At 43.0% G+C, this 23,548-nt stretch overlaps 2 protein-coding genes across 15 annotated transcripts; both read right to left on the minus strand.

The window, feature by feature from the left end:
- Positions 1-89: 89 nt before the first annotated feature.
- LOC108152109 (peptidoglycan-recognition protein LC) lies at positions 90-7,569 on the minus strand. Of its 12 annotated transcripts, none has more exons than XM_017281177.2 (5): positions 7,011-7,182; positions 4,566-5,764; positions 3,126-3,296; positions 1,564-1,715; positions 814-1,510 (listed from the first exon to the last, which is right to left on the minus strand). In XM_017281177.2, the coding sequence occupies exons 2-5, from the start codon at positions 5,410-5,412 to the stop codon at positions 1,136-1,138; spliced, it is 1,545 nt and encodes a 514-aa protein (XP_017136666.1). In that variant the 5' UTR covers positions 5,413-5,764; positions 7,011-7,182; the 3' UTR covers positions 814-1,135. The 12 variants fall into 12 exon arrangements, with proteins under 12 accessions (XP_017136661.1, XP_017136662.1, XP_017136665.1 ...); XM_033387539.1 differs by having other exon boundaries at positions 1,324-1,510; positions 1,568-1,715; XM_017281175.2 differs by lacking the exons at positions 814-1,510; positions 1,564-1,715 and adding exons at positions 1,947-2,422; positions 2,503-2,654 and having other exon boundaries at positions 7,011-7,183.
- Positions 7,570-10,174: 2,605 nt separating this feature from the next.
- Positions 10,175-12,875, minus strand: LOC108153691 (peptidoglycan-recognition protein LA). 3 transcript variants are annotated; one of them, XM_017283815.2, is made up of 5 exons: positions 12,464-12,854; positions 11,064-11,261; positions 10,769-11,004; positions 10,461-10,667; positions 10,175-10,407 (listed from the first exon to the last, which is right to left on the minus strand). In XM_017283815.2, exons 1-5 carry the CDS (start codon positions 12,786-12,788, stop codon positions 10,264-10,266), a joined length of 1,110 nt encoding a protein of 369 aa, XP_017139304.1. In that variant the 5' UTR covers positions 12,789-12,854; the 3' UTR covers positions 10,175-10,263. The 3 variants fall into 3 exon arrangements, with proteins under 3 accessions (XP_017139304.1, XP_017139305.1, XP_017139306.1); XM_017283816.2 differs by lacking the exon at positions 12,464-12,854 and adding an exon at positions 11,346-11,695; XM_017283817.2 differs by lacking the exons at positions 10,175-10,407; positions 10,461-10,667 and having other exon boundaries at positions 10,900-10,992; positions 12,464-12,875.
- Positions 12,876-23,548: the final 10,673 nt, after the last annotated feature.

Below are 23,548 nucleotides of genomic sequence, written 5' to 3' on the forward strand. Positions count from 1 at the left end.
CTTATATTCTCATTATCAGGCAGGGCAGTTCAAGCAGTTGTGACCCCTATGGCGGTCATCCCCTTTGACAGAAAAACAAGTCTAATTAATCGCTTTTTGCTTTTGGTTTTCATATAATATCACATTTTCTTCAGATTTCGAGCGAATCGTAAGTCTAGCTAAATTGTATATGCCACACATTAAAGAAGGAGAAGGATGAAATTATATTACAATATCAAATATACAATATGTACTCGTACTAGTGGTAGTAAATGGCCTAACCTAATCACGACCAGTGCGTCCAATTGCTAAAGCTCTGGTACAGTTGATCGGCCTTGTATTCGGTGATGCTGGGCTCCAGTTTGCTGGCACCCGTCAGGCGGTAATTGGGGGAAATCTTGCCCAGACTGACGCCACGTTCGAGCAGCAGATGGGTGACGCTAAGCTGCTTGGCCGACGGCTTCTGGTTTTGGAACGAGCCGATGTACGCGAAGCTCAAACTCCGTACATTGTAGCCACTCATGTGGGCCCCCACCTGGTTCCAGCCACGACCCACATACACATTGCCATCGCCGCCAATCACAAAGTTGAAGGCAATGTCGTCCTCCTGAAGGGACTCAATGTCAAACGTCTGACGCAGGCGTACACGCAGCACACACTGGGCCTGGGTGCTGCAGTTGTCGGAATTGGTGGGCAGCACGATGACCAGGGAGACGGGCAGCGTGAGATCGGCCAGGGTCTTCTGTGGCGGCTGGGCCAGCCAGGCTTGACGGTGAACAAAACGCAGGATTAGGCCGCCGCCAATGTTGTCTTGATCTGAAGGAATGAATATCGTGGATATATGTAAATAAGAGAACGAATTTAGGAATTTGAATAGTAATTAGTTCTGGAAACAGGCAGGTTGTGTGGGGATATCTTATTCCTTATGCTCCAAAAGTAATGAAAGTGTTGGTTAACGTTAGGAACTAGTGTTGGTTACGGACTATCGCTAGGAACTAGTGTTGATTAGAGATGAACGTTACGAACTAGTGTTGGTCAGGACTACCGTTAGGAGCTAGTGTGGAATTATGGAGTACATAAGCGATTTTTTGTTTGCATGTTTATTGGATTTTCTTTTATTAAGTGCAAAAATAACATTTATTTACAACACATTTTGTTATTTCTGCCAGTGTGGCCACGTCTGTATGATTTTGTAGAGTTCATCGCCGGGACTCTTGGTGGCCACAAGCTGGCGATGTCCGTAGAGCCTGTAGTCCAGCTTCAGCTTCTTGAGGCGCACTCCCTCTGCGATCAGCAGTTGACAGGCACGGAGCTGGGCCTTTGTCGGCTGGATCTTGTCAAAGCTACCCAGAAAAGAGATGCCAATGCTGTCCATGTTGTGACGTATTGCGTGGGCGCCTATAATATCCCAGCCGCGTCCCTCGTAGACGCGACCATCGCCGCCAATCATAAAGTTGTAGCCCACCTGATCCCAATTGTAGCCATCCATATGAAAGCTTTGAGCCACTCGTGCCCGATACGAGCAGACTTCCTGAAAGGCGGTGATATCCAGAAAACTTCTTATAAAGGTGTAAGTCCACTCACCAACGATTCACAGCCCTCGGAGGCGGTGTGGGAGATGATCACACGTGAAACGGGTAGATCAAGAAGATCAGGCTCACCTCTAGTTGGCTTGCCGCCCCAGTCCTTGAGTTTGATCATCTCTAAATCTCCATCCAACACAATATCACCTTCGACTAGAACAAAGATCATCATAAGTCGTTTGGGGAGTGGTAGGGGAAGTGATAAGAAGAGTAGAGTACATACATGTCATATATTCCATTCAACTCAACTTTAGGCAACACTTTTGGACACATTTTTTTTTTGTTGTTTTGGACAAAACGAGAACCCGTGATGGAACAGGTTCCAACAGGAAACGAATGGATGAGGTAATTTTTTTTGTGTTGAAAATGAAAATGCAAATGGGATTTTCCTTGTGTGAGTGTGTAGATAGACTCTATTTGAACATAGATAATATATAAGCCATTCCATTAAACAAAACTTAACTAAACTTAGATCTAAACTAGATGTCGTGAGACCAATGGGGCCATTTTTGGATGATTTTGTACAGCTCCTCGCCGGGACTCTCGGTGGCACTTAGTTGTCGATGTCCGTATAGCCGAAAATCGGGGGCCAGCATCTTGAGACGTACTCCCTCGGAAATCAGGAGCTGGCAGGCCTTGAGCTGCCTCTCTGCTGGCCTTATAGCCGTAAAGGTACCAATGAAGGAGATACCTATGCTGCCTTTGTTATAGCCCTTGGTGTGGGCACCCACTCGATCCCAGCCGCGTCCCTCGTAGACGCGTCCATCGCCGCCCACTAGAAAGTTATAGCCGATATGATCCCATCCCCAGCTGTCTACGTGAAAGGACTGAACGACCTGCGTGCGATTCGAGCAGATCTCCTTGCGATGGGAGGATAACAAACGTTACAACGTTACAAACATCGATGGAATACCCTGTGATTGGACGGGACTAGACTTACCCTCGATTCACAGCCTTCGGCGGCTGTGTGTGAGATGATTACACGATGAACTGGCAGTTCCAAGGGATCTAGAGTGGTCTTGGGGGGCTTACCACCCCATTCGGCAACTTTGAGCATGACTAGGGTGCCATTGTCGATGACATCAAAGTCAGCTGCATATGGAAAGTTTCGTGGGTTAGCAATGTACGATCGCATAACGCTTGATTCACTCTCTCTATATTCCATTCAATTAAACTAAGGTTACGCTCTCAGTTACTTCTTTATACCGAGTTTGTACTTTGTTCACTTCACAACACTGTTCGTACAGTACAGTTACGCGCGTTTTAGTAGTAGCAGGATGTATGTATGTATAAATGTAAGTGTACGAGTATATTACACCGGTTGTATGTGTATTTAGTGTGAATTGTATGTTGAATTTGCTTTTGTTTCTGAGGGTTAGAGACATGCAAGAAAGGAATAGATGTTGTTGGGAATGGGTTAAGGTTAAGATTAAACCAATCGAGTAAAAAGCACTTTTGGCTCACACACAAAAAGACACTTAATTGAGGATAAAAAAACTGTACCTATTGTTGAATTGATTGGAATATTTAGTCTGGAATCGTCGAGAACATCACCGAGCTTACTTTTGTTCAACGTCTTGCCAAAGAGGTTCGTTGTGGTGGCCAATATGATGCCCAATAGTGTTGTTAACAATACAAATGCCACCGTTATGCTGATGGCCTTGCGACTTATGGTATTTGGCAGATACGGACAGAGCATAGGCGCCTGCTGACCAGGATCATCAAGCTTGGAACCTACAAGAGGGAACAGCCAACGAAAAAAATTATGGTCAATGATGATCAATGATGGTCAATGATGATCAATGATGGGAACTTATAGTTTGCTGTTGTTTTCTTCTAGAGTGAAAGCACTCTTACGCTGCTCTAACACCTCCAATCTCTTCTCGTGCTGCCTGAGACTCTGCTCCAACCATTTGCTCAACTGCAACAAACTCTGGTTTTGGTTGCTCCCCAGACACCCATCACATTTCCAACTTAAATTGTGGATTGTCTCTAGCAGCTTAAGCTGCTCTTTGGTCAGGCCCGTGCACTGGCTATGCAAGACACGGCTGCATAGACCATTATCACATTCGATCCGACTAGGGATCGTTGCTATCACACCGCGACACTTCTGGCAACATTCGAGCGCACTATCCAACATCGTCCGATCGTTCCCAATGAACAACTGAAGCAATTTCGAATCTGATTCCGATCAGATTTTGGCATGCACTAGCGGTACTTTTTTCGAAATACACACCTACAGACAAGTGCGTGCCACATTTTTTCCTCTCTTGCTATTTATTTAGGCAAAAATAAAAACCCCCTGTGTACACGTGCCATTTACTACGCCAGAAATGGGGAAGAACCTTTCTAGGTACGGTCTCTCTCTCTGTGTTAATAAAAGCTACTAACAAAATGGAGACTACGTCCCCCTCTGTTTGCGGAGTCCCCTGCTACTGCTGCACTGGAATTGGATTTCTGGCTGGCTCATTTAATTATGGTAATTGTGAAAACCAATCAAGTAAACAATCGCATCTGGGGTCTGTCTTCTTGTGGAAAAAACTTCCTAGCAGACCTTGAATTTCGCAGTAAAATTCTATTTTTGTGGTTGATTTTTATGGTTTTAATCGATCTCCTAACAGTCGACAAAACGAAACTAAAAGATTTCTCTTTTTCTTTGCGAATGAAAGTAGATACATATATGTATCTCTCTTTCTTTGAATGATTTTTAAGTTTCCCCAGCTGCAGTGTCGCTGGGTTTTTCCACTCCCAACTTATAGAAAATACTATTTATTGTATATTTGTTCGATGTATCTCAAATTGTGGGGGGCCATCTGCTAATCTACGATTCGCAGCACATTCGTAAACCTCTGAGTAAACAAATTGCTGCCCCAATAAAGCAAACAGAACAGAATAGAGCAGAGTCGAAGGTGAACACAAGTCAGGAATGTGCTACTTAGGCAACAGGAAATCATAGATAGATATATATGTATATAGCACCCATTGGATATAGTAGGCACTCACCCGCTGCAGTGCCATTCGCCTGGGGGCGACCATTGAAGGCGGGATTATCCTGGCCAGCGCCCACACCGCCATCGGCGCAATCGCCGGGTTTCCACTTGTCCCGATTGTCGATGAGAAACTGTTGTATCGTGACGGGACCCTCATAGAAGTGCTTGTCCCCGAAGGTCACGTCTGTGGAGTTGGTCAGCGCTATGCTGCCGATGCCCTGCGGCGAATTGGGCCCGGTTTGGGTGGGGGTGGCCAAGGCCAGGCTCCCGTTGAGCAGCTGCTTGGCCATGGCCCCAGCCTCGGAGGCTGTGGGTGGCGACACTTCGGTCTGGCCCGGTGTCACCTGACGACTTATTAGGGTCAGGCCCTGGTTAAGGTCACGAAGCTGGGAGCTGCAGTTGGGCGGGTAACTGATCTGCTGGCCTAGCTTCTGGACCGTGCAGTCATCGTGGATGCCATCGACATCGGAGTCGCTATCAATGCAGCTGGAATCGAGGGCATTCTCATCGATGGACACAATCGAGATAGTCGTACTCCGAATGGAGAGAGTGGGCGAGGTCTTAGCCCCTTTACTCTGACTGATATTCACTGTATGCTCGATGCTAATGAGCTTGGGATCCTGTGACTTCATATTCGCTTCCGCCTTGGGTTTTGACTGGGGCTCCTCATCGCTGCTGCTACTCGTATCTTTGGTCATTGGTCCCTCAACCTTGAGGGTAGGCACATTATCGATGAGTATGACACCGGAATCTGTGGATGAAGTGCTGCAGTTCTTGCCAGTCGTCAGATTAATGATCCGATTGCTCATATCGGCACTCAACGGCTGCCCGTTCATATTCCTTTCATAATTCACATGCATCGCGTAATCAGAACTTGACTCTGGGAATATCTCTCTGTCTCTCTCTGTTTCGTGTTCTGCTGCTGTTGGTTTAGCTATTTAGCATCCCCCCTCCCTCAGATTTGGGAGAACATTTTTGCACATTCAGAACTTGTTCTTTTTGTGGTATCGGATTTTCTGACACTGTTGGAGGCTCAAGGCTTTTGGCAAATATCACATCACATTATGAGCATCTGCAAACAGTAACATTTGATCTCTACTCAGTTGAAATTCTGTTTGAAATTTTCTCTTTGTTTGATTATGTCTTTGATGTTTATCTTTGTGCACTTTTTTACTTGAGTTTACCAGACTTTATACAATAATTTAATCCAATCTTTGGACACATTTAAAATAAAGAATATAAGAACATAAGAAAAGAAAAAAAGTTAGATTTTATATTTCAACAATTGCATAGCTTTTAATCGTTTTATTGTTATCAGAGAGACAGTTTTCCTTGTGATTTATTCGTATACTATATTTTTATTAATAGATCATTTATATGCCATATTTGATAATGAAGGCTGCTGTCTTAGGGGCCTGTCTGCATTATTATTTTTTGGAATATACAATTATATTTCGTATTATAAAACCTGTAGCCCAGCACTGCTCAAACCTAAAAATTATGCAGTTTTCTATTGTATGCCCCTCTTTCAATTTTGATTCATAAAGTTACCCAATCAGCCCCATAAATTGACGCTTGACGTTTTCACACTGGAGACGACAACGACTAGACCGAGAGGCTTATGCAAATTATCTATAATCATTGACGTAATATATTTACTTTAGTTCCGAGAAAAGCTACGCTGCTGCCAACCACTGGCTATAGTACAGATCCATTCGGACTTGTTGTGTGTACCTATTTGTCTATAACTATGACGTCCCGTCCGGTTGAAAAAAATATTTAACACCTTTCCAAGACAATCGAAACTCTTTCATTGCACAAACTGGGAGAATAAATTCGCGGAACTTTGATAAAAAAAACCCACGAGAGGGGTTGTGCCTGGCCATAGAGTTGGCACAGAGCGGGCTTTTGAGATAACACACGAACAACCGCTACAAATGAGGAGCAAAAATAATTTGTGAGCGCACCAATACACTCAAATCTAAGCGGCCATTGTCACCAATACATCCCTACATCCCCTGTATCTGTATGTATCTGTGTCTGCGTTTCTGTCTCTTTGTTGGGCTCCGAGGTTCTGTTCAAAGTGGAGGCTGTCTCTCTGACTGTCTGTCTCTCTTTTTTTTTTACGTTTTTTCGAAAATTATCATTAAATATTGCCTACTACTCGCATGTGCAAATTAATTGATTTTAGCTTGAACGTGTTTTCATTTGTGGTTTTTTTCCTTGAACATTTTTCCATTTCCATTTTGAAATTCTTTCATCGCTATTTTTGTTTGATCATTTTTATTGTGATTACTCTAATTTACACTTTTTACACACATATACATACATAATACATATATATTTAATGTGATTGTTGTTAACTTTTTGGTAGCACCAAAAATTAAAACAAAATCTTCTCAACTTAAAAAAATGCTCACAAAATTATCAAAAAAAAATAGAAAACATTTTTACGGACTTCCAAAAGGCCGACGCGAATCGAATGCAGCACATATGTACATGTAAATATTTGTACCACTATATAGATGTTGTAAAATGATCAGCGATTCGTTTTATTGTAATTTTATTGCGCGCCAAAGATGAAATTGTCGAGCAGCGGCGCGTTCGAATGACTCTGATCGACTGAGCGGGCGATCCGATCACACGGCGGATCGTCAGGCTGGAGAGTCAGAGACCCCCCGAAGCACATAGGGAAAAAGAGAGACAGAGAGAGAGAGAGAGAGAGAGAGAGGAAAAGAGGGGAGGGAGAGAGAGAGATAGAGAGCCACAGGTCTGCTTGAGAATCGCTGTTTATAATTTTTTGATTTGGGCTTGATTTTGCGCTGCAACTTCGAGAACGCGCTTTAAAGCTTTACGTTATACTAAAATATATTTTGAATATTTTATGAATTTTTTTCACCAACTTCTGACTTTGGAAAACCTTGTCCTAATTATGCCCAACTAAAATCTATAGATGGTAGGTAGGTATATATTTATGTATGCTGTTCTACAAGTCTTACCAGTTTTATTAAGCGTACGTTGCAGCAGGTTGTTGCCGCTTTTTCCTCTCTTTCTGAAATGGTAATGGGACCCAAGAATTCCGAGATCGTATGCATGTGATACGGCTGCATTCTGGGAGATCGTTATATCTTGGTTTAATTACTCGATTTCCCCATGCGTCACTGCGTAACCAGTTCTTTCGGTTTTTTTTTTTGTATTTCTGTCTGTCTGGTTCCAGATATTCGTCAAATTTATAATGATATTTCTCTAGATACGCCCCATCGCTGGTAGCTGGTACCTGGAGCTGAAACTGAAGCTGGAGCTCTCTCGACAGCACTTGGCGGTTAGTTAGTTCTCCAGCGCCCAACCGACGATGACTGTTTGTTTTTGTTTAGACGTATACACAGATACGGTACTGTATATACCGCGAAACGCATATATATTTAACTTTTGTTTTTTTTTGTGTTATTTGTTCATCCAATAAACAACACAAATCTCTTGCTCTCTCCCCGGCGGCTGGTTCACGGCATTCACGGTGGTACACGTGCGGCCAAAAATTTTAACATTTCAAATTGCGCTACCATTTCGAGAATTGTTTTTCTTTTGTGCACCACCGCAATGTGTTTTTGGTCTATTTTGTTTGTTGTATTTTCTTCCCATTCGCAAAATAGCCGTTGTACTTGCTCTGTGGCAAAAATATTGAATGTAATTATTGCTTGGCCGCTTTTTTATCGCACACATTCTATGATGATCGGTCACATTGTCTGATAGTCTGATGAAGAGAGTGTCGGGGAAAACTTTTTATGGATAAATTATGCAACAACAAAACAGCCATACATTGAAATGCTCGGCTCTTCCTTGGATGCTGGGATGGGTTGAAAGCTTGTCAAGTTTGTATTGGTACTTGAAATTTTCGAGGGACTCAATAGTATAAGCAACGTATAGCATTTAATTCCAAAAAAACTAAAATATTGTTAAATCAAAAATCTTTATAGCTGAAATTGCTGTTAATATACCAAGAAAATATTGAAAATACTTACATTTAATATCAGAAGCTCTACAAAATGTTTATATGTATATTCTGCATAAAAAGTTGTTGTTACAATTACCAGAAAAATTCCAGAAACAATACAAAATATATAAGAAAAATATTAATACTAAAAAAAATCTTTTGAAAAGCGCTGTAAAATATCAAGAAAATACTGAAGTAATAACTACATGAAATACTGACATTGAACAGTAAAAATAACAAAAAAACTAAATAAAGTTTACCAAAAATGGTAAAAATATTTTTTTGAATAATCGCAGTTTCTGTTCTACTTCCTCTGAAAAGCTCATAAAAAACGGCGTTAAGGTACTACGAAAATACTCAAATACTACTATCAGGTAAACTAAAAAAAAATTACAGAAATACTGACAATCAATACTATAAATACTAAAAAATATACCAGGAATAAAAAAAATTTTCTTGAAAAATAGCAAAGCGCTGTTTAAACATATACCAAGAAAATACCCCTCTCTCTATGGAAATGCTGATGTTATCTATCGATCTTCTACAAGCTACCAACTTCTTTATTGGTCGCCCATTTCTTTGTTTGTGTACAAATCATTTCCGATGAATTTTCAAGTTGAATACCTATAAATAAACCTTATACCAATCGTAATACCATTTGTATATGCCCTTACACCATTTTATCATTTTCTTTCTTTAATTATTATTAATTATAGTGGTTCCCTTTTTTGCGTGTGGTTTCTACACATGCCGCACTTTCGTCATTGTTTTCTCAGCCCCATGGCATCACTCTTGAGGCCAAATTTGGTCCGCGGGGGTATATTCGAGTATGATTTATTTCTTTAAGGGCGTTGCTATTTGATGAATGAATACGATGAGTGGTTTCAGTGAAGGTCGTCGATTAGACACACCCACCATGCAGGAAGAAGTATTCAAGAATATTATAGAATTAGGAGTGTACCAATGGAAAACGTTCTAGCAGTTTTGGTTCCAGTAATTATATCAATAGGTAATTTTCCAGTAATCACGAGAATTACTCCAGTAATGTAGCAAAATCTATCCTGTGAAAGGGCTATATGTAGCGACCTCAATTTATATGTACGTACATCATTTGTTTTTCGTGCATTTTTTTGTTGTACAGTATTTTAATTAAGTTGAAAACCAGATAAATAACAGGCGACGACGACAGCGACAGTCAAAACACTATCCCCCATACACAAGTGAACATGAAGCTACCGATAATGATGGTTGTACTTGCATACACAATCATACGTATGATACAGATATGTGTATAGTAGAGTAGATAGAGTATATATGGGCACGATCATATAGTATACTACAGTGCTCATGAGAGTGTTAAAAGCTGGTCTACTATATACATTTACTGATAGGTTCGGTTCGGTGTTTGCGGCTTGGGAATTTCCAGCTTTTGAGCAACAGTTAAAAAAAAATTAAGAGAGAGGGTGAATCGCAGACAGAGAGATAGAGAGAGAGAGAGAGAGAGAGAGAGGAACTGCTCTATAAATAAACGTACATATGTCTCTCTCTCAACCGGTTTGGTTTTTTTTTTGTTTAAACCAAAACCCAAGTCAGACATAACCGATTAGCCAGAAGAAAAAAGAAAGCTCGTGTCGTTTTCTTGTTTAGTATATATGTATATTAAATGTAATTTGTATTTGGATACTCTTTTAGGTGGTATGAAGTCTATGGAAAGGTAGGTCTACTGCTTGGCATCCCAGGAGGCACGCGTCATGCCCAGCTCGCTCCCACAAGCGGGTGCATCGTCCAAGCCACAGCCATAAAAATGGGGCCATTTTCGGATCTCCCGAAACACATTGACGCCGGGACTCTTGGCCGTCTTCGTCTGGAATCAACAGAACATGTCAAATGGCTTTTGGTCCTCTGGTTTTGCTTTACCTGATTCTGGGCCACCAGTTTGTAGTCTGCTTCCAGCTGGTGATTTGCCACTGCATGGGCAAGCAGAAATTGGACACCTTCCAGCTGCTTGGGTGATGGCATGTACCGTCCGTAGTCACCCATAAAGGTAATGGCCAGCGTCTGGTTGGCATACGTGTTAGCCCAGTCCCATCCACGGCCCACATAGATGTTTCCCTCGTCGGAGACCTGCCAAAATATATGCGTAAAACGGAAAAGGAGAAATGGACGTGCAGGGCATATAATTATATCTGGATTGGGGATTTCGTTTTTCTTTTGGTCTTACGTACATAAAAGTTGGACTGAATATCTGGTAGGATCTTCTCCGCCACTGCGGCGTCTTGGATGGTACGCATTTTGATGGAGCATTTGTAGACATTGGAACAGGGTATCGACTGGACTCCTATGTGTGTAATCAGGACATAGGGAATGGGTCGCCGGAGGGGAACTGTCAATGGCCGGACGTTGCTCGAGGCGCCCCACTGTATCCGATCGATGACGAGATGACCATTTCCTAGATTCGGAACTGTACAATTGGTGAATTTTGCTATGGCGGATGGTACGCATTAGCCGGTCCCGACTTACACGTATCGTGGTCATAGGTGTTCCCAAAGTAGATCGCCTTGTTGGCGCCCTCCGATCGTGGTCGATTCAGTTCCACATAGAGCACAATCAGTGCTGTGGCTAGGACGAGAAGGATGAGTGTGATCAGTAGGATGGTGTTCCGGTTGAGACGCTTCGATGGGGAATTATCGCGACTTCGATTACTGCTGCTGTTGATTCCTGTCCAGAAAATAAAAACACCCAAAAAATGGTTTACTTTTTGATTGCGGCGGAGATCTCCAGTTGGGAGGAATCTCCCCATACTTGAGGAATCTCTAGAGTGTCCCAGGCTTGGTTCTGGTGTGCGTCTCCTGCGCGCCGTGCGCTCCGAGTGCACTTTGAGCAACAGTTTCATTGCGTATATGCACGGAAAAACAGTAGCCTATTGCTTATCAAAATTCGTTTGCCCACATAAGACAGGTAATTATAAGAGTTAATTATTATGAGTAATTGCCCAGCGCTGAATCATCCAAATTATCATAATAACTGAGGCACGAGAGAGTGGCACAGAGCAGACCGGTGGCACGCCAATGGCGACCGATAAATAGAGAGAAGACCGGAACTCCAGCGCCAATGGCACCGCACCTGAACCCGTCACAGAAACAACTGAACTGCCGCCGCGCAGTTGTCGATGGTCGGCAGCCGTTCGTTCCATCACCCTCGGACGCCTCCGGTTGACATGTTTTGTATGGTGCGGAGGGAATATCAGAGGTAGGTAGGGGCTGCGTCATTATGATGCCAATGGTGTCGGCAGGCCCGACATTTCCAGAGTCCCAGGGGGTATATTTGATTCGCGAAAAGCATTTCCGCTAGATAGCTACCGATGAATATCCGAGAGAGTATACATTTACTATATAGGGTCAGAACATTCCGTGGCATCTTGGCAATATTTTAATTTAAGCCAGAATAGTGAAGATTAGTTTGAGATTAGTTGACACGGACTAGCAGGGGTATCTCTTAGTCGTAATCTTGACTTCTTGCATTTCTTTCTTGCTTGGTTTGCTTTTTGTTTGGTTTGCCATATCACATTTTACACACTCTACGCTTTGCACTCTTGTTTGTCTCTCTCTCGCCTCCATTGTTGTCCGCTGCAGCAAGACTGCGTGACGTATGCGCAATGCGCTGTGCCGTGCATTGGTAATGCCCCAAGATTGATATACAAACAACAAAAACAGGGCGGTACTTAGGGGATAGGGTAGCTCGCTAAGTGCTCTCTCTCTCTTTGCCCTGCAGTTCCAGGAATACCCTACCTCTCGTTTAACAGCTAAAACAATTTGCATTTAAGTTTTTCTGACAGCCAGATAATTAAAAAACTCAGCTTGAACTTCGATCTGTCAGATATTTCCGATATTCTACGTGGCAGGAAAGTAGCGAAAACTTACCAGCTGCCGCTTGCATGGCATGCGCCTCCATGCTGGCATCCATGTAGTATATAGATACCGGTCCTTGATATTGGGTCATCGGTCCAATGACCACATCTGTAGAGTGCGAAAGATTGACCACACTGGATGGCTGTATCGAAGGATTGGTGAAGACGTTCTGTGGCAATGGAATGGCTGTTGAGGTGGATGATGAGGCCGAGGCTGATGTAAGATTGTGCAGCCTTTGGGCGGGACTCGGCCTGGACCGCTCCCGCTGCCTGGACACAGAGCAGAGCGCAGACTCAGCCGCCATCGTCGAACTGCTGCTGCTGTTCTGCTCGAACATGATCGGAAGAAGTATTCAGTTCGAGAACTATATCTATATATGTGTATATCGAGGGAGGGAGCTGCGCTTTGTGCCGCTTGCGGTGCCAGCCTAACGACGACTGCTGGATATTGCATTGCCCGCCGTTGGGGAAATACAAATATCTGAGTCCTCTCTATATCTTTCTCTCTATCTTTGGGCTCTGCATTGCTCTCTCTCTCTCTCTCACTCGTTCGGAAACTCTTTAGCTTTTTTTTTTTTAATGCACGGAAATCAGTTGAATATTTGGGAAAATTTTTTACGAGCCACAGATAATTTAATCGTCAGACTCTGTAATGACTCGATTCTGATTTGAATGTAGTCTGAGTGCTAGTCATGTGCTGTACTTGCAAGTTAGATAAACTTATCTGGGGAATATCTAGTCATTTACATATCAACTAGGTAATTTTCTGTTAAAAATAGTTCTGTTTGAACTGAATGCTTGAATAATTGAATTATTAAAAAAAAAACAACAACCACTAGTGGCTTCGGCGGATTTTCTATTGCGACCTCTGGCGTTGAATTTCCAAAGCGCACAAGCTTTTGTTAGTTCCGCAAACAGCCGCTAGTGTGGCGCCTTTAATCAAGTTACGCCTACGTCCCACTGCACTATTGAAATTTGTATTTAATTTAAAAAGGAAAATGATTGAATTTCGTTATTTTAAAATGCAGTTAAAAATTTAATTAAGTTTATTTTTTTTTGTATAAATTTGAATTATTTTGTTGCATTTTAATTCACTTTTTGTTTCGTTAATTCTCCATCCCCATGTAAGGAAGCGATCCTGGCTTTATTACACATCTCAGTCTACTCCAGGGTCGAAACTACAGCCATATTTGTAATTTGCCGGGACTCCGAGTATAGGACCTTCAATGGTGTATGCGTCTATGCGGGGGTTTATGGTCTATGCGGGGAGTACCGACCGGTATCACCGAGAGCGCTTAGGCAATCGCCGGATAGGGGCCTCGGGATCCTGTTGGACTACGAACTACTGGAGGGAATCATGCGAGGGTACCAACGGGAATCTGTAACCAATACGGATCACCACGTGGATGGGGCGAAAGAGGGGGCCCGGGGAAGCGGCGTCAGGATGGAAAGAGAAGACGAGACCCCTGACATACAGTTTCTCCAGTGAATGGATACCGACCTTTAGTGACTGGGTTATATGTTCATTATATTCTTTTCTCCTTTATTCTTTTACTTCCCTGCCTATCGCACCGCTTAGCAGCCCGTACACACGACGAGAGACTCGCTTAGCCCTGAACTCCCACGCATATTGCTGTCCTCTCCCTTCTCCTCCGTTGGCGCGGCGTCGGTGCAGGATCTTTGCTCGTACCACTCGTGTAACTTTCGCGTTGGCGCGGGTCCCGTTCCACACGTGCTTTATATTTTCGTCAGCCACTCGATCTCGAATTTCAAGCGCGAATACGTCCGCTTTGCACGAGTGTTACCGCGGACTTATCAATAAAATATAGAGATTCCGTTGAATAATTCTGTCTAACTAAAACCCTTAGTTTTGCCCACATAATTTTAGGCCATTGATGAATAAATTTTCTACAAAATTGGTTAGTTTTTAGTCCTTGCTTTTATAGTATTTTGACTAAAACAAGGTTTACACAAAATAGTTCAACAAAAAAAAAATCGCAATGTTGCTTTGTATACCCTAATTCGTTAATTTTATATGAAGATAAAACGTAGTTTAAGGTCTTTACTTTTCTCAAATTGATATGTTTTAGACATAGTCATGTATGGGATGACAAAAATTTTCTCAATTATATAATATCCTTTTCCCTAGGGTATGAAAATTATTGTTGCCGGGAATAATTGTTGTTATTACGACGAATTCCAGGTTTTTGATCTTCCGTCAAATATTACTAGCTATATAGCTCTCTGAGCTTTTCCCACATTATTTTATATGATTGCTGAATGAATTTTGTTAAAGATTAATTACTTTTAAGTACTTGCATGTATTTTATTTTGACAAAAACACGGTTTCAACAAAAATGCTCAACAAAAAGAACAGTCGCAGTGTTGTGACGTCAATGTTGCTGGTATTTTCAGACTCATTTCCTGTCAACCAGAGTATGAACATTTGTATACTCGTTATATTTCGTTAATATTATATAATGATACTTGTTTTCCAAGCTGCAAGCTGCATTTTCTACAAGATTAACTACTTTTCATTACTTGCCTGTATTATATTTTGACTAAAACACGGTTTACAAGTTAATGTTGCCCGCAACCCCGGAAAGCCAGTGGCGCCTGCCGTGATCACGAGTTTCCCCCCTTTTAAAAAGATAAGAGACTACGTGGGGCTTAGAGACCCCTCGGGCCGTGTAATATGGCAATTAATGAAGTTGGGCCTTCGTGGCTCCCCCCCCCTAAAGCTGAAAAGGTCAACGCTTAAATCTAGAAAAATATGAAGGGTCAGTAACTTAATTCTAATAGGTAATCGTAACTTACTTCCAATAGTTAACTGAATCGAATTGCAAACGTAGGGTCCCTCCAGTGGGAAAGAAAACGAGAGTGAATGGTGGGCGGAAAAAATTTGGGTGGAGCGAACGCTCCCTCACACCCATTAAGTGTATCAACACTCACTCTTCGCCATGGATGTCGCACCCACAACATGCCAGCCAGTTGCCGCCTGCTGTGCAGCAGGAGGCTTCTCTTTTGCCACAGGCCAGACGACGGCAACACTGTGAAACACTTGACTTTGCCATGGCGTCCACGTGGACCGACGGCCACCTCTGTCAACTCAGAGGTTGTGGCAAGCAGGAGCAGCAGGAGCAGCAGGGGAGGATACATGTGGTTCGGGTGCCCGGCCATTAACACGCTGCTGGTGATGCCTGCCTGCCTGCCTTGCACGCAGAAAAAACAAAGCGCGTACTTTGACGTCTGCCCTCCTAATGACGACCACGAGAATAACGATGGGCTAGGACGACAACGGTGACGACGACATGGCACTGGCACTGCCAGCGGTAGCGCAGATTCCCAAAGGGCTACGACTTTATTCATGTTCAGTTGGCATTAGTCGACGACCGACCCCCTTTTTGTTTTATTTTACTTTCTTTTATTTGTCTGTCTCTCTCTCTCTCTCTCTCTCTCTCGCTCTGTGTACCGCCATTGTGCCAACAGCTGGCGGTGCATTGGTGGACAGGTTGAGGGATATCCCGGGAAGATGACGCAGGTGAAAACCCCAAAGTGCCTTAGGACAGTGCGAAGTGCTGAGTCAAGTGTCAACTGCAAATGACATTTGCATTTCGCTGGCAGCCGGTACAGCGGGTTACTGGCAAAGGGGAATGGCCACGGCTACTCCACCCGGTCCTCCCCGTCCTCCTGCCTCCCTAATTCTTCTCTGCCCCTGCCTGGTGGCAACGCGTCAACTACGACTGACATTTGTTTTAGTTTTTCTTCCGCTTTGCGCAAGCCATTTGGCAGTTCGTTGTGTTTCCTGGCCAGCAGCAGCAGCAGGAGGCAGCAGCGTGAGGCTAAAACAAAGCTCTGGAAAAAAACGGTTGGGGGTTTGCTAATACGTCGGTGGTTGTCTAGCGGTGGTGCCTGCCCCAAGACCAAGCTCCCGCCTCGATTATATGTTACATGTATACCACACTGTGCAGCATACAACACGAGAATCAAAATGCAGTTTTAAATGCTTGAAGGATTACATTTCTTATCATATGTACATATATCCTTTACATTTTTCTGCTGCCAACTCCTCGTACTCCTCCCTCTATTCTAAAGATCTGCCCCCTGGGCCGTGTGCTCAACTGTTTATTCTGTTGTTTTTTTTTTGGTCCCAGACATAATTACATTTTCCTCTGCACACACTAATTAGGTAGACGTGACATGTGCTGTGATGCTGCAAGTTCAGACATGTTCTGGTCAGCGACTCGTTCTTTTTTTTTTTGGTGCCACTGTGTGGAATACAATACATGGCCCACACTTTGCGTTTTAGGGGGACGGGGAGCACAACAATCCAATTGAATTGGCTTTGGCCCCAATCGTCGAGTCGTCTGTAATACAATTGGATCAGGCAATATGCAAATTATTTATGGCCATGCACAGCGCACTCCGCTGCAGTTGGTAGCTGGAGGAGCTTAGAGTACTTTCCTAGGGCCCATTCCGCATATCTTATAGATAGACAGGGCGGCGGCATGTATAAGTAGCAGGAAGTGCGCTTTAAATGGCCAACGATTTGTCTGTGCTCGAAGGAGGATACACTTCGCCTTTGGCCAAAACAAATTAAGGAAACAATTGGCTTATGGAAAAGCTGTTCGTTCGGGTGATTAGCCCAGGAAAGCGAGAAATATTCCCTATTTAAAGTGTGCTGTAATGTCAAAAAAAGTGAAGGCTTGCCAATTAACTGGCATTACAAAAAATGAATGTTTCGAAACTATATTTGGACTTTTTGGCCGGCAGCGGTAATCGTAACCAGGCTGCGTGAGGGAATCGGGGAAAAGAGAGCGTTTCGATCTCCGTTAGAACGGAAAACAAACAGAATCACACATCTCAACCGACGGGGCGCACGCACACATACACAGACACACACGGGCATGCCTTTCCCATACGCTTCCCTCCGCGCTCGTACAATCCCCCCATACAATAAAATCGAAACTTTTGCATTGTATATGCAAATTGCCATTGCCTTTCCCAATGATTCTGCTGCTGCTGTTACTCTGCTGCTGCTTCTGTCAGTGTACTCTATGGTAAAGGGTATTATGATTTTATAGTGAAAGCGTGTATTCCGATCAGCAACAAATCAAAGTTGAATAATCCTGCGGTGTATCTGTCGTCTGCTTTGAACCACTAGTCCGTTATTCTTGTTATTTTCCCATCACTGTACAGTGTACACTCTGAGAGAAAAATGGCCGAGTAAAAAGAAACACACTCGTGCTTAAATGCATGGAAAGTATGCATATTGAGTATGCATACACCTCTCTCTCATTCTCTCTCTAAGATCGTTGCTCTAACTGCTGTCGTTGAGCGTATTAAGTGCGAGTGTGCAGGAAATGTCTTGCAAATGTTTGGCAAAAGGAAGAAGTGCCAGCAGCAGGAAAGAGCTCTCCTCTCACTCTTAAAACTCATTCTTGAAACTTGGCACTGCATAAAGAAGACCTTCCGTGCCATTAGATCAATATAGTATCAGCAAAGGGTATCCAAAACCTCGACTCCAATCCGAGCCTTTCCTTCCTTGTTGTTGATGCTACTGCTGCTGGTCCGGCTGCTGTTGCTGTTGGGGCGTTATGCAAAAAGAAAAACTTGTTTGCACAGCGCATAAAATTTTATTTGTTGCTACTTTTGGGCCTTTCGCTTGATTTGGCAGCACTCTCCCCCACACACTCTCACACACTTCCACACTCTCGTATACATGTATAATGTATGGGGCTTTCTCCAACTCTTGCCTCAACCCTTCCTCGACCGCTTGCCCCTCACTGATATTTGGCATATTTTGGCGCACATCAATATCTCGCGTGCTAGTTGGCATCCATTCCAATACCCAATACCCCAATACCCGAATCCCCAAAAGTTTCCAGGGGGGGGGGACCCGCGGACGTATTGGCATCGCGTTTTGTGGTGCACCCCAGCGGAATGGAATGGCATGGCATGGGGATGGGATATAGGATAGTGCCAGGGATAACAAACGTTAGATGTAAAATGTACTCCGCATAGAACGCGCGCCGCAGCTTTATGGTGCAGCTGTAGTTGCATGATGTGTGTGTGCTTATTTCATTCCTCAACTATCCAGAGTTTTGGTTTGCGGCATTTAAGCAAATATTTCCTCAAATGCAGTTCATGTCGGATTCCCTTTCTCCCAGTAGCCTTCAGCCTTTCTCGCAATTATCGCCCGTGCAAAGCAGTGGGACGGGAAGGTTCGGGCTTGTTCGTGACTTTTGGTTAAGTTTTTCTAATGATTTCCCTTCGTACAATACTTGAGGTGGTTTTCGAGAGAATAAAACTTTTAAAATATATGCGAAATACTCGTACGCGATACGTGAAATTTTTTATTTTTATATTACTGCACCCTTAAGCACCTCGACGCACACGCACCCTTAACATTAAGACCCACCAGAGGGGTGGCCTGGGAACAGTTTTCACTACGCCGCATGCGTTCCTCATTTATACAGAGAGACAGAAACTGTGGATTTTTATGGCATTCTTGCTGTTATGTTAAGCGCATTACTTATTGGCAAGGGGAATGGAATTTATGGCATCCTATGTTATGTTTTTTAAGGGGCAGAATGTAACAACTACAGAGCGCAGATTATGGTTGATTATGGCAACATTTCTGTTAAGCTTCTGGAATTCTTTTCGCTGTAGAATGGAAAACCTATGTATTATTTCCGTTTAGATTTCGTACAGCTCTTTCATGTTTTCTTAGGGGTCGAGTTTAAAGAATAAAATGTGCTGTTACTGCTATTATTACAGCTATTATTTGTAGTAGATTTAGCGGGGGAGCTCATGTTATATCTGCTGCTAAAGCTTTCTTTGGAATGTTAATGTGCAGAAACAGGGGCAAGAACTTCCTATAATGATCTAAAGAGAACGTCTGCCAGGGATTTATTTGCTCCGAAGGGGCATGAAATGTTAGCTCCACCAATGTGTAGTGTATGAAACATTTCCCTCCTTTAAAATGTTAAACATTCTGTTCATTTATTGTCCAGAACAGGATATAGCGCCATTATATCCAACCCCCCGATGCACATCCCTTACGATTGTTACATTCCTGTTCAGCATGTAACATGTAGTGAATTAAGCTCATGTTAAATCTGCCATAAAGTTTTCTTTGGAATGTTAATGTGCAGGAACAGGGGAAAGAAATTCCAATAATGTTCTAAAGAGAACAGATATATCTTCGCAGTCCTAGGATAAAAGTTTGTAAGGGAACAGTCTTTTACTCTTAAGGGAGCTATGACATGAACTCCATCAATGTTCAGTGTGTGGAACATATCCTGCTTGAAAATGTTAAACTCTTGAATGGAATATCCATTGAGCCTGTCTCCGGGTGAACAATTAATTGTTTCTAGTTTCTAGTTTTCCTTCATAAATCTTGTGATATGCCCAATTCAATTGAATGGAAATTGTTGACACTTTTCGAAAATTATAAGGGAGGGCTGAGCTGGGTGGGCCTTGTTCTTCTACAACCTACATATATCGCGCCTCGTCTGGCTAGTGGATGCTAGCTGGTGGCTGCTAGCTGATAGCTCCTGGCCTCTGGTCCTCGTGGTTCCTTTGGTTCTGGTTTCCCTTTTTTTATTTGCAATTGAATGTCTTGCTTTTGGTCAATTTCACAGAAATTTAGTTGAAGTCGAGGCGGCAGCATCAGAATCAGGACATCAGGGAAATGCAGGAGACGAGACCGCTAGCCCCCCTCCCCGTTGCCATTTCGATAATTAAATGAATGCACATGTGTGTCTGTGTGAATGTATCTGTGTGTGTGTGCACGTGCCATTAGTGGTAAAATGTTGTAAATTTTTACACAGTGTGAGTGCGGCAGTGGAATTATGCAAATTGAACCGCAGAAACGCTTTTAAAATGTTTTAAGTGCATTTCCATGAATATTTTGGCGGCAGAAAGAGATGCATATAGTGAGACAGGGAGAGAGTGAAAGAGATAGAGCGAGAGAGAAAGAATGCAATGCAATGTGTGTCAACCCATTTTTGGGACTGAAATTTTGACGAAATTTGTAAGTGAAGCGGATGACCTTCTCTCACCGACTCCTCGCTTTCTCAAAAACGAAAACCAACTGCGAAAGGATTTCTCTCCAATGCCACCATTCTCTGGTTTTCAGCTAAGGGTACTCAGGGGTGTGTTCTATTTGTGTGTGGATGGATGCCACAGATTCCTCAAGTGCATAATCGTAAAGAAGGATCATATCTACTAGATGGCAGAAAAGCATTCCGATCGGTTCAAAATTAGAGCAGGAATATGTGAAAAATTCAAGAATCTTTTGGATCTTTGAACACCTGGATTTTCGATCACGCACTTTTCCGTAGCATAGTTTTGGGGATGCGCACGAATATCAAGTTAGAAAAGATTTCAAAACCTTTACCAATATACATATGTACCAATGTATGCGAATACTTAACTTAAATTTGGGGATAGGGTTTCTTTGCTACTATGCCATTTTCCTCAGTGTCTACAGAGTATCTGGCTATGGGATATCGCAGTATCGTGGCATTATAGTGGGATTTTTTTTTTAGTTTCTCATTTGGTTGATGAACATCCGGAATATGTTGTGTGGTTTTTCATTTGATTTTTTTTGTTTTTTGTGCATATTGAAAATGAAAACCACAACAAAAAAAAAGAAGAGAGAAAAAACCACGGATGGGACAGACAAGTAATCATAGAAAAACAAGTAAATATGTATGCAGGATCATCAATCAACTCTCGGACTTTCTCTCTTTCGTATTCTTCCAACTAATTGAAGTGCACTGAAGCGGAACCGTTTGCCAATCTCTGTGATAAGCCATGCAGAATCGTGCTGCGAGGCGTAAATTAAAAATATAAGAAGCGCCGGCGGTGGTCAAACAGGAAAGCGCCAAAAAAAAAGGAAGAAGTAAAGGAGATTTTGAGGGCCTTTCGGCCCTTTCGGCATGCCAAATGCGCTCGAGTTGATTAAATTCAGTATCAATCAAGAGTTTATGGGCTCAGAAGTCGGCGGGAGATTTGATGGATTTTTTGGTGCCAGAGTTTTAGCCCTAAGGCTGAAATAGCAGGAGGAGCAAGAGGAGCTGGGTGCGGGTGCGGGTGGACTGCAAATCCAAAGGAAATCGTCGCCATAGCTGCTTGATTGCTTTTCCACGTTTATATCTTTATACCGAGGAGTATGGTCTGGCATTAGTGCAGCAGCAGCAGCTCCTTCGATTCGACCTTCGTCCAGTCCAGTGCAGGGCGGAAACGGAAGTCAGTGTACAGCAGATGCAGCAGCCCGAGAACATCGATGGTGATGGCGAATGCCAGTCGCCGCTCAATTTGATAATGAAGTCCGTTGTCGTTGTCGTTGTCGTTGTCGTTTTCGGTTGTCGTTATTCTGTGCCCTCTCTTTCTCTATATCTCTCTTTCTGTTTTTTTTCCGCAACTCCTCTGCTCCTATCTCTGTTTCCCGTCTGGGCTTCATTATGTTTTCTTTTGCTCTGGCAGCATAACAGGAAAATCATTAGGCCATAGCGATTTGGCGCTGCTGATTGCATGAAAGCTGAAAGACTCCCGCCCCATGGAAGCTTGGCATCCAGCTCCAGATCCAGCTCCCAGGCATCCAATACCAATCCCCGGCTCGAGCTCCTGGAGTTGTGCCGTGCCCCTTAGACTGCAATTAATTACATTTTTGTGCCTCGTTGTTGCTGCATTCGGTTGCGTTTCGTTGCAGCAGTGCGTGCGGCTTTAATAAATTTACAAAATTCATTAAATTCTTTGTGCAGCGTGTGGGCTGGTCGCTGGTCTTGTTTGTGGCTGTTTTTTGTGCCCTCGTTTTGTGCCCTTAAACTGGGCGGGTCTCCGCATATCAAATGCCCCGACAAGAGCCAAGCCCTACCATAAAGCCACCCAGAAGAAGTATCGAGGAATTTAATATCTTTGCAAAAGCCAGCTCCACAATAAATGATTTACTATATTTAGTAGGGACTAAGGTTGGGATGGAAGTTAATTAAAGATTCCGAGTAAATAACAAATTTTAAGATTAATGGTCCATAAATCAATTTGATTATGGAAAAGGTGTTCATTTGTTGAAAATCCGAAACGAACATTAAATTTTCCAAAATTTGAATTTCTTTGTTTTATCACTAACTAATGCTCTTCGACTGATATGGTACCACTATGATATTTTATTTTGATATACTGATGTTATATACGATATTTGAGGTTTCCACTTTTCTTTCAAGAAAACCGGAGAGTCCGTTTTGTGTACTCTATAAGAAAGGAAGTTCTCGGTATCTCAAGACTCGAAAACTTCTGTTGTATGAACCTGGCTACTTTGTCGTTAAAGCAGCTCTCTGAAACAGTTGCTCAACCCATTGACTTTTTCTTTTAGTAATTGTACCATTACCATTCAATAACTTCAAATATCAATTTATATGGCAGGGCAGCAGGCAGTAAGGCCTTGACAATTTCATCTATGATTCAATTAGGAGACAAGGAGATAGAGGGAGTGAGGGAGAGAAGGCCCTGCTGGCCCAAAAAAATGCAAACATCAATAAGCTCACTGCTCTGCTCTGCTCCGCTCTGCTCATCTTATACCAGTTATTTCCCTTCATTCCATTTCATTTCGTTTCGTTTCGTTTAGGTTTTGGTGGCTGTTCGTTTTTTGTGTCTGGCAAATAAATCACATGCACTTATTTATTTAATTAGACTAACTTCTTACAATAGAGATACACAGACATACACTTAAGACACACACATGTATGCATACATATGCATGTACATGCATACATAAGAACCCCGCCACACATGCTCACAAATTGACTGCTGCCTGACATGCCACGAGATTGATTAGCTTCAGCCGCAAGCCATTGCTTTGCTTTGCTTTTCTCCGCTCTCTCTCTCTCTGTCTCTGTCTCTGTCTTTCTCCCTCTGTCATTGAGTGTGTGTGTGAGTGATTGTATCTGTGTGTGTGTGTGTAGGAGCTGTTGCTTGTAGATTGGTGTAAATTGTGCATGGAAATGTAACTTCTGCTCTACTCCGATCCGCTCCACTCCACTTCGTTGCAACTCCGCTCTACTCCACACCCAATCCGCTCCCCCCCCCCCAT

The sequence above is a fragment of the Drosophila miranda genome, chromosome XR (genome assembly GCF_003369915.1).
Source record: "Drosophila miranda strain MSH22 chromosome XR, D.miranda_PacBio2.1, whole genome shotgun sequence".
In the NCBI taxonomy this organism is placed as follows: Eukaryota; Metazoa; Arthropoda; class Insecta; order Diptera; family Drosophilidae; genus Drosophila; species Drosophila miranda.